We start from the raw sequence: 11,741 nt of genomic DNA, 5'->3' as shown, positions 1-11,741 counted from the left end.
GCCTTGCATATATTATATGTTCAATGAGTACTTGTCAATTGATTTTGTACATGCATGTGACAGTATAAATATATTATGAAAAATGAGGAGGCCAGGCAATGAAAGAGTCAGGATTTCTTCCAAAAAAAAAAAAAAAACACACACACACACAGTGGTGGAGTTTGGCATAAAGTTCAAATGCTCCTGCACCCTGCCCTGTAGTATTTCTAACCAGGGGACTCTGATAAGGAAGGTGAAGGCTGATATTACCTTTGCTCCCTCACTGCAACTGAACACATTTCTTAGTTTTTAGGTGGCCCTCACTGGCTAACTTGCTGTGGAGTTTTCAAGAGCATAGAATCATCCTTTTCACTATTAAAAGAAGATGCTGTTTAATCTGAGGATCCTGTTGAACAATGCAGCTTTTAGAAATGGTCACAACTTCGTGGTTCGAAATTTTCGGTAAGTGATGGTCAGAGATTTGGGTTTGATTTAGGAATCATGGTGATGCATAAAATTATATTCTGCAGTAAGGCCTTTTTCTGCAGAGTGTAGTGCCACACTCTGCTTTACTCTTATCTGAGACAGCTGCCTCTAATTCCAGCGGAACTTTCATTTCTCCTTCTGTAATCAGATTTCACTGCGTGCTGTAGGGGAAGCCACCCATGGCAGGTATAACAGACTAAACGTTCTTGACATCTTTCCTTTGTGTACATTCTAAACAAGCAAGTGGCTGAAGGAAATTAGGGGAAGTAATTTACACAGGGCCTTCAGCTTGTATTTGGGCTTGCTAGAAAACAATATATCACTCTAAGGTGTTGAGACTAATCCATTCCTTTGAAAAAACAGACTCCAAGTAGCAACTAATAAATACTGACAAAGCTGCTGCAGAGAAGTTTTATATGTGATGGGGATAATGACATTTTTAAATAAAGTACAAGTTTGAAAACCATCCCTGAAATTCTTGCTGGCGTGTGTAAAGCAGACTGTCTCCAATGAATTCATTATAAAAGTTTACATCCTGCTTACAACCATTGCTCATGTGGTTGAAGATGGCATGGTGTGTCGGTGGGGAAGGGAAAGGGGAAGGGAACAGGGGACATGAGTTAGCTGGGTAACAAGGCCATCAGGTGGAGACATCACTACCAGAAAGCTTCTAGAACAGTTTCACGTTAATAACGAAATAGAATTTCTTCAGAGCCTCTTTATAACCTAAAGCAACCTCCCTGACTTCCTTAAGGAAGAAGCTTTTGGTCTGAAGTTTTCTTTTATTATTGGAAGTGGACCTGTGATAGTGGCCCTGGGCATCCCTTCTCTGGACCAGCTGACAGTTCTAGGTTCTCTGGACTCCACCATTAGCACTACTTCTTTAGTGAATATAAGGCTCTCAGAAGTCAGAATGATACTGTAAATAATATTGTAAATTAAGTCCATAATATTAGACCTACTTGAGACCTCAGAACCATGAAATAATGCCCTCTCTTATTTTATTTTGGGAGGAATTGTGATTTGTATTTCTTAGACAGCTCAAATATTCAATTGAAATTGTTTCACTTCTCTTGTTTTAAGTATAAGGTAAAAAAAAAAAAAAAAGCCCAGAATGATTATGGAGTTTACCAATTAGTGCCAGAGTTAGATCAGATAACAACCTGGGGAAAAGTCTAAAGAACCAGGTTCAAGGCCTAGCACCACCCTTGCTGGCTATATGGCCTTGAACAAGTCACTAAACTTTTCTGCAATGTTGTTTCACCGATAAAATGGAAAAAAGGATAATACCTGTTCTGCCTACATTACAGGGTAGTTCAATCATTCATTCAACAAATATTAATTGAACATCTACTTTGTGCCATGCCCTATCAAGGAGTTGGAGATACAGTGGTAAATTACGTAAAAACATACTTCACTCCAGCTACATGAGTTCACAGTCTAGTGATAATCAGTGAGATAATGTACATGAAACCTAAAAAGTGACAGACCAATGTTCATTATTTATTTTAGTATTCCATTACACTGAGTTACATCAGATAAAAAAGATGATGAAATTTTAACTATAGTTTTTAACAAGGAATCATCACTGAGTTGAAAACACCCAACTGAATGAATAACCAAAGCCTGGAACTTAAACTTATACTGTTCTTTGATAATTATAGTGATAATTGATTTTTAAAATAATTATTACGGATTAAATTTTGCAAGTAAAACCTCTTCAAAATAATTGGACTTTTTTTTTTTTTTTGTATTTACTAATACACTACTGTCTATATCCAGTAGCCAGACTACGTTTCCGAAAATCCTGGCGAGCTATTTCTCACAGTGAATGGGGGCTGGCACAAAAGTATGGCTAAATCAGCCCAAATCCAAACTTTCTATTTGAAAGTGTGAAAGCCTCGAGTCACCCATGTTGTTAGAAACTCAATAGTGTGAATCTCTATTGAAAAATGTGATAATGTTGACATGGTTTCCACATGCATTCTCACGTGGCATAGGTATTTTTCTTTCCTACTGTATTGGTTAGTTGCACTACCTGTCAGCTAGATAAATTCAGAGTTTCTCATCTCCAACAAGACCTACAACCTTTGACAAAGCCCTCAACAACAGAAAAAAACGCCCTGTCAACTCTGCCTGTTCTGTATTTTTACTTTGATTTTCAGCCTTTCACAGGGATTCAAGTTATTTTTTTCTCCCACATCTCTCGGGAAAGGTGGAGGGCCCTTATTATGTAACATATCACGTGAGTTTACTACTCCAGAGGAATAGGAAATATGTGGTTAGAGTTTGATAGTGCCACAAAATAGGAATCGCAGTTTTGAAGTGAGCAGTCATATCGCCATGGACATGATAAAACAATAGCTTAAATGAGGCTGAAACCATCCACACAGCCCCTGGATCAATCACTTCTAGTCAGTTAAATTTTTTTTAACAAAATCGATAGGATCAGAAACCAAGACTGCTGAAAACACCCAATTCACAGGCTTTCCATGTCGTAAACAAGGCTCTAAAGCCTTGCTGTGTTTGGATAATAGAGAGTGTCCTGTGATTTGTTGCCTATTAGGGAAACCATTTAGAGCTTTTTAAGAAACCACTAAAAAAAAAAAATCTCTTTATCAGAAAAGACTAATTTGTAAGCGCAGTTCAATTTCATCTCACAAATAGAAATCTCTTCAGAGAATATTGAGCTAAGCCACCCAATTCTGTGGAGGTTATGGATTGGAGCCAGAGGTGATGAGTTCTCAGGTATTTCATTCCAGACCTCTATAAGGGCTCACATAACTCATTATGTTCCCCCGTCTCTCACACATGCCCATCCATACACACGTGGACATCCAGACAATGTGATTATAAGACATTCATGTTCTCGCATAGAGGAGAGAAAACAGTGCCCTTTGATTATTCACAATGTCAAAACTTAAAATGAATGCCTTTTAAAAACATCACTTCAGCTGGGCGCAGTGGCTTACGCCTGCAATCCCCACACTTTGGGAGGCCGAGGTGGGTGGATCACCTGAGGTCAGGAGTTCGAGACCAGTTTGGCCAGCATGGCGAAACCCTGTCTCTAATAAAAATACACACACACACACACACACACACACACACACAAGCTGGGCCTGGTGGCATGCACCTGTAGTCCCAGCTACTCAGGAAGTTGAAGCAGAAGAATCACTTGAACCTGGGAGGCAGAGGTTGCAGTGAGCCGAGATTGCGCCAATGCACTCCAGCCTGGGTGAAAAATAAGACTCTGTCTCAAAAAAAAAAAAAAATCACTTCACTTCAGAAAATCATATAAGAGATGGGACCAAAAGTTGAATGAGGTCATGATGTTTTTCTTGGCCAACAGTGGAATTTGTTTCCTAGTTTATTTTTAGTAATTTAGTAATTTAACTTAGATAAAATAAGCCACTGATTTTTGACAGTTTCAGGTTTCCAGACCTTTAATAGTAGGTCTGCAGAAAGTTAGCCTTTATCTGAATTCTTCAATTTTCAGATAAGGAGAAGTTTCACAATTTTAGACTATTAATGATCTAAGGTATCTTAGAAACGACTAGTCATTCAGTGATCAATAATAATGTTGTAGAAAAAACTGAGTTCTTGCCACACGACCAGGAAAGGTTAGACTCACAGACACTGTGAAGGGTGAGGGGGGGCGGAATTTATTGGGTGAAAAGGAAAAAAACTCAGGAAAGCCAGAGGGGTTCCTGTTAATAGGCCCCCATCTCACAGACTGAATGCCAGGTTACCACACAGGAACAGGAGAGGCCCGGCTCCTCCCACCTCCAAACGGTGCAGTGCAAACTTCCCCAAGGCCCCACCCTGTCCTCCCAGTGTGAAGGTGGGCATTATTCAGAACGAATCAGTCGGGGGAGTGAGGGGAAAGGGCGGTCTCATCCAGGACAGGCAGTTCTGTTTTTCAGCCTACAGGTTGTTTTAGGCTTGAACGTGGGGTGTCGCTGGGGGCTGCGGGGTGGGGGGCCCTTGGTTGCCTCCTGTCTCTATCAATAATTTATATCACATATGGGTATGTGGCAACGGTGAGGAGGGTTTCAAGTAAACTTTTATTAATACATTATTATTGTTATTGTTAATAAGAATAAATTTGGAAATAATTTGTGAGTTTTTTTTCACATCAGTGGGATCACTGCAAGGTTTTTTTTGTGTGTGTGAAAATATAGCTCCTTTCTCTTGCATGCCTTCTAATATGCCTTTCTGAGAAGGAAAGAAAGGGATATAATTAAAATTAGGCCACTGAAAATTCACGTGGCTCCAGTTTATAAACTTCATGAGTGTGGGGGAAGACACAGACAAAGAGAATCCCTGATTTCGTTCACTTTCTTAAATTTTCAGATGAAGAATTGAGGCTCAAGATGGCAAATAACCTTCCCGAGGCCATTGTTTATTCCTAAATCTGGGCTGAACTAGGACTACAATTCAAATATTTAAAGGCACTGCTCTTTTCATTTCACTGCTTGTATTACTTTGATCCCTTCAAATTGATCAAGTTGGCCAATCTACCTTTTTGCCTAATATCCTTTTTTAGGTACAGTCAGAATATCTCAGTAAAGAAAAAAAAAATACATAAGAAAACATGCCTTAGCTCTTGCATTAATGCAAGGTTAAAGAAACATAAAAATCTCAGCCATAAGGCCCATTGGCCCCTTCTTACATCTCCAGAAGTTAAAGTCTTTATCTCAAATTGTCCATGGGGATCAGAGTATCATTTAACATTGAATTTTTTCCTACTCTGGCAAAATCAGTTTCTGACTGACCACATTTTACTCAAATCAAGCACTTTCTCTTCCAATAAAATACAATTATACCAGGGAATACGTCCAAGTATCTCCCACCCCCTAGTTTACCAGAGCTGGAAAATGCAGACGCTAGCAATGAAAGGCTTCATTCTGCCAGTAGCGAATACTCTTCCATTTTGTAGCTAGGAAGATATTTGGGTAAAGTTAATAGAAGGATCTCTTATTACCTTGGCTTAGCTTCTTAGCATTCAGTGATTTGGGGTTAAAAAATCTCTGTAATTATTTTTCAAGGAATAAAATGAATATAAGGAACTAGTATTGCCTTTTTCAAGGGTTCTGGCTCTGACCAGACTGCAGTGACAGTTTTGATGGAATATTTGTACGTGCTTCTCATTGTTTGCCACAACATTGTATCCTCCCTCTTATGTGCAGGCTGAAGAATAATAATGTGGTTTATGTCTGGTGTACCAAGGAGATTTCTTGTTTACTCTGATTTACTTCTTGTATACTTTGGTACAAGAAAAGCAAGCATTTTACAGGAGACTCGAATAATGCATTTGGCCCTGGTTCTGGTGCTTGTGAACCAGAGCAGGCTGCTTCCTATTGAAGAATGAGGTCTCTAGGGGAACTTAATAGCCACTGATGCCAGCAGTCTTACCTGGCTAATTCAAGCTTGGCTTTTTCACTCAAAGCAAGAAAATGCTTGATACAGACCAGAAAAAAAAAAAAAGGAGGCCTGTGTCAGAACTGTCTTAATGTGGTACAATTGTGGAACTCTTCTAATTTTTATGTAGCTTAGGAAAGAGGTGTGGCAACTCCATTTTGGAGCCAAGGGAAGGTCTATGAGGAGAGAGTAAACAGGATAGGAATTTAAACTGGGACCATTGTATTTGCTTTCCTTCCAGTGATAAATTTTCCTGGTTAGTTTTTGATATCTATGAAAAACAGCTCTTTTTCCCAAGCTAACATTTCCTGCCCCACCTCCTGGATGGAATTGAGAAAAGTGGTGACTACTCTAATGATTTTTCAGTGGTATAAACAGCATAACCTCCCCTCACTAGCTGTGGTGGAATTTTTTTTTTTTTCTTTTTTTTGAGACGAAGTCTTGCTCTGTCGCCCAGGTTGGAGTGCAATGGTGCGATCTCAGCTCACCGCAACCTTCGCCTCCCGAGTTTAAGTGATTCTCCTGCCTCAGCCTCCCGAGTAGCTGGGATTACAGGCGTCTGCCACCATGCCCAGCTAATTTTTGCATTTTTAGTAGAGATGAGGTTTCACCATGTTGATAAGGCTGGTCTCAAACTCCTGACCTTAGGTGATCCACCCACCTCAGCCTCCCAAAGTGCTGGGATTACAAGTGTGAGCCACCACCGCACCTGGCCAGCTGTGGTGCAATTTTAAAAGAAATTCTAGTTAATCACTCAAGCCCTCAGATGCTGGTATGACCAGATATATAGTATCTACCTCTCTACTGCTTTTGTCCCTAAGAACCCTGACAAGTTAGTCTGTCCAAAAGGAGTTTGTGGCAAGAAAGAACCAAAGTATCAGTGCAGTCCACTGTTACTGTACTTCCAGTTCAGCCTTCATGGTGGTATGAGCAAACACTGGCCCTGTAAGGTGTTCTTGCCAGTTTTCCAGGTTTTGGCCCTTGACTCACAGTGCCGTGCTTAGGATCCAAGATTAGTCCACTCTTGTTTCACATACATATGTCCAACCATTGTTCCCAGTAGTGCAAATAGTATACCAGAGTGGTGGGGCTCTAGGGGATTTCAGCTTTAGCAACACACTAGGCCACAGTTAATTCTCCTCCATGATTTTCAGACCTTGTGCTCAGCCTGGACCATACCCCATATTTGCTCTTCCCACAACATAAATTTTGTCTTTTTTTTTCTGAGATGGAGTTTCCTTCTTGTTGCCCAGACTGGAGTGCAATGGCACCATCTTGGCTCACTGCAACCTCCGCCTTCCGGGTTCAAGCGATTCTCCTGCCTCAGTCTCCCGAGTAGCTGGGGTTACAGGCCCCTGCCACCACGCCCGGCTAATTTTTTATACTTTTAGTAGAGACGGGGTTTCATCATATTGGTCAGGCTGGTCTCAAACTCCTGCCATCAGGTGATCCACCCGCCTCAGCCTCCCAAAGTGCTGGTATTACAGGCAGGAGCCACCACGCCCGGCTGAAGTGATGTTTTTAAAAGGCGTTCATTTTAAGTTTTGACATTGTGAATAATCAAAGTGCACTGTTTTCTCTCCTCTGCACCTGGCCTATGTCTTTTCTTATCATCAGAACTTGGTCAGGATGTTGAAAAATCCATCATGACAAATCTTTCAATATTCATCCCAGAAATCTGCTAGGAATAATTCTTTCTTTCTATTTTTTTTTTTTTTTTTTTGAGATGGAGTTTCACTCTTGTTGCCCAGGCTAGAGTGCAATGGCGCGATCTCAGCTCACTGCAACCTCTGCCTCCCAGGTTCCTGCCCCAGCCTCCCAAGGAGTAGCTGGGATTACAGGTACCTGCCACCACATCTGGCTAATTTTTGTATTTTTAGTAGAGATGGGGTTTCACCATGTTGGCCAGGCTGGTCTAGAACTCCTGACCTCAAGTGATCTGCCCGCCTCGGCCTCCCAAAGTGGGATTACAGGTGTGAGCCACCACGCCTGGCCTGAATTCTTTCTTATACAAATAGATTTACTTTTGCCCTGAAGACCTACTATCATTTATTCATTTCCTTAAGAAATATTTATTGAATGCTTACTATATTCCAAGCACTGTACTAAGCACTGGGTATATGTTAGTGAATAAAACAGGAAAGGTCTCTGCTATTTGTAGATCATATGTAATCCAGTGAGAAGAGTAAAAGTAAGCAATAAATAAACACATATGTTATTATTGTTAAAATTGTGAAAAGTATTGTTAAAATTGTGATAAGTATTACAAACAAAATGAAGGTAAAGTGAAGACTACTTAGACAGTAGAGTCAGGAAAGGAATCTCTTAGGAGGTGATATTTAAGCTTACAGCCTGAGAATGAGAAGGATCCAGCTTTGAGAACTGGGGAGAGAGTGTTCTGGACAGAGGGAATGGTATATCAGAGTCCTGTGATGGGAAAACTTTTGGAGTACAGGCAGCCCTTCCTTTGCAAGATTCCAACGTGAACAAATTTCAATTACCACAATTTAGTTAATAACACTAGGCCACTACGAACACAGTTCAAATTTCAGTCAACATGGCATATTAATATAAGTAATTCATAAAGCAAAAACTTCATTGCTAACTCTTCAGTCCACAAATCACCATGTAAATAACACATACACAGCACATCATGATCAGTGACCAATTACATCACTTCTTTTAAAGTCTGTTGGTGATTGGTCACTGTGCATCTGTCATACAGTTTGCATACAGACAGCAAAGAGTATAGCTGTGCTGCCTCCTTTTCTCCCAGTGACAAACCCATGGACATTTTACAAAAATGGATAATGACAGTGCAGTACATGAAAGTGCAGCAGAGAAATAAAAAGTGACTTTGGGAAGCTGAGGTGGGCGGATCACCTGAGGTCAGGAATTCAAGACCAGCCTGGTCAACATGATAAAACCCCGTCTCTACTAAAAAATACAAAAACTAGCTGGGCGTGGTGGCAGACGTCTGTAATCCAGCTGCTTGGGAGGCTTAGGCAGGAGAATCGCTTGAACCCAGGAGACAGAGGTTGTGGTGAGCTGAGATTGCACCACTGCGCTCCAGCCTGGGCGACAGAGTGAGACTCTGTTAAAAAAAAAAAAAAAAAAAAGTGATAGCTGTGGAAGTTAAATTTGAATTGAATGTAAATCGAGTTATGGAAGAAACAGCTGATTATGTGATTGTTACCCTGCTGCTGTTTGAGAGACTGTAGATACACAGCCAGAGGAACTTAGTGAAGATAAAGTTATTGACATAACTGCAGAAAGTGGTTGTGACAAAAAGGATGAAGATGTCCCAGGGGAAGTAACACCAGCAAAACACTTCACATTAAAGGAACTCTCAGAGATCTTACACAGCATTCAAAGTGCAAAGGAAAATGTTAAAAGTTTATCCAAACTTAGAAAGAATTATGACAGTTTATCAAAACATAGAAAAGATGCCTGCTCTATACCATAAGTTCTATGATGAGAAAGCAAGCACTGTTCAAATTACTCTTGATAGAGTTTTACAAGGAAATACAACACTATAATTCTCAATGCTTCTAATGTTTTAAATTGCATTGTACTAAAAAATGCATCAGTTTTACTATTTTTCACTTCCCTACACATTTATAGCTGACAATAAAAGTTTTTAATGTTCTGACAATTTTTTAAAAGTCACAGAACAATTACAGTTTTCCCGCTAAATATTAAGGTTACTTTGCATGGTTTCAGGTTTAATGGCTATTCACAGTCCCACACACTACCATGCAAATTAAAAACTGCCTGTGTTATTAAGAAACAAACAAACAAACAAAACTTTGGAGGACATTATGCTAAGTGAAATAAGCCAGGAAGGACAAATACGATATGATTTTACTTATATAAGAATCAAAAATAGCCAAACTCATAGATTCTAATTTAAAACATCAGACAATACCAGTTGTCAGAGTTGGGAGTGGGGGAAATGGGGAGTTTTTCTATGGATACAAACTTTCTATTATTGTAGATGAATAAATTCTAGAGATCTGCTGTGCAACTTAGTGCCTATAGTTAACAATATGGTGTTGTGCAGTTCGAAATTTATTAGGAGACTAGATCTCATGTTAACTGTCCTTACTGCAAAACCAACCAGCAAACAAAACACAAAGGGGCACAAGGAAACTCTGGGGTGGGGGAAGGTTATCTGCTAACATTTATTGGAGATGTGATTTGAGGGCAGCAAGAGTGAGGGCAACATTATCAGCTGCTGCCATGGAAAGTCTAGAGTCAGAAAGAGAGATTTTTCCGATCACTTGTAGTCCAAGGGAAAAATATTGAAATAAAGTTTCTGTTCTATATACATTTGAAAATCAAAGGCCTTGACAAAAAGGAAAGGTTCAAGCAGGATGTTTATGTGTTCTTTCTACCTTTATATTCAAATCTTCTGTCAGTGGAGAAATAGAAACAGCAGCATCTCACAATGCAAACCCACAGCAGAACATTAACCCTAACCCTAACTGCAAGCTTAATTTCACCTCCAACTTAGAAACTTCTAAGTATGTAGGACAAAAGGTGAGGAAGCCCCAGAAACTTGTTACTTCCTCCAGTCTGTCTTCCATTGGGGATAATAAGAACTGGAAGTTGGAGCTTTTGGAGTAGTAAAAGGTAAAGTATTGTTGGTCCTCCTCTTTCCTGTTTCCTTTTATGGAAACTGGGGAGAAAAAGTTTTGTTCTTTGCAAAATTTTCATTTCCACTTCTATTTCTCTGAGATTCAACAAGAACGACACAATTCTAAGATCTACGACATTCTCTTAAATAAAGCCTGTAGTCTTGTGAGCATTCAGAAGTGAGAGCATACAACAAAATCCCGCAGAGGCTGAGAATAGGGGACGGTATTGAATCCTTTAAGTACAGCAGTTTGGAGACTCAGCTTTTGTGGGCTCCAAAATAATCAGGAGTCTGAGCTTGAACTCAAGGCAAAAAACTGAAGGCCTCAAAGTTAGTTCATGAGTGGTTTTTCCTGTGGTTGATGGATGTGAGTTTTCCAGCAAAGTATTCTTCCCCTTTTAAAATAATATTAGAGGAAGTCTTAAGCCAAGCAATATTAATGTGTTATTGTAAGACATGGTGTCAAGAAGGTTATTTTCTGTAATTTTATGTTGCTTGGATCTTATTCCAGAATAAAAGTATTTTCAAATCTGCCCTAACTATGAATTGAGAAAGGTTAAGCTGCCGTGCCTTCATTTCAGGCCACATACGCAAATCTGTTTTACAATCCCCAGAAGATTTCAGTTGACCATGAAAAATGCATGAATATTAGTCAGTGTTTACTCCTTAACATTATCAGTACTTGATATTCCAAGTGTTGCTTAATATTATCAATAATTAATATTATCAGAAGAAAACACATAACCAAAATTTGTATGTAAATACAAATTTTCTGCCTAAATGCCTTACTTCCAAAGTTATCAAATTGCTGACTACCATGGAGATATTGGGCACAGTTGTGTAAGCATTTTACTAGGGTTTCAGTAGAAGGAAGAAAATGAAAGGCTGTCTAGAAACTTCTTTAGCCAGCAAAATGTCTTTGTATATCTACAAACTTATTTTTAAAATATTTGGTTCTTGGCCTGGCATGGTGGCTCACGTGCTGTATTCCCAGCACCTTGGGAGGCTGAGGTGGGTGGATCACCTGAGGTCAGGAGTTCGAGACCAGCCTGGCCAACATGGTGAAACCCCATCTCTACTAAAAATACAAAAATTAGCTGGGCATGGTGGCACATGCCTGTAGTCCCAGCTACTGGGGAGGCTGAGGCAGGAGAATGGCGTGAACCCGGGAGGCAGAGGTTGCAGTGAGCCGAGATCACGCCACTGCACTCCAGCC

General features: G+C 39.9%; 1 protein-coding gene across 1 annotated transcript in view; it reads left to right on the top strand.

Moving 5' to 3' along the window:
• Window positions 1–201: 201 nt before the first annotated feature.
• Window positions 202–11,741, top strand: part of OTC (ornithine carbamoyltransferase) — a 72,414-nt gene continuing 60,874 nt past the window's right edge. The window contains 1 exon segment of the mRNA XM_033202089.1: window positions 202–441. Coding sequence (XP_033057980.1) covers window positions 365–441 — 77 coding nt within the window. The 5' untranslated portion in view covers window positions 202–364.

The sequence above is a fragment of the Trachypithecus francoisi genome, unplaced genomic scaffold (genome assembly GCF_009764315.1).
Source record: "Trachypithecus francoisi isolate TF-2019V2 unplaced genomic scaffold, Tfra_2.0 Lachesis_group6, whole genome shotgun sequence".
Lineage (NCBI taxonomy): Eukaryota > Metazoa > Chordata > Mammalia > Primates > Cercopithecidae > Trachypithecus > Trachypithecus francoisi.
The sequence above is the reverse complement of the archived record's forward strand: the minus strand, read 5'-3'. Positions and strand labels throughout refer to the sequence as shown.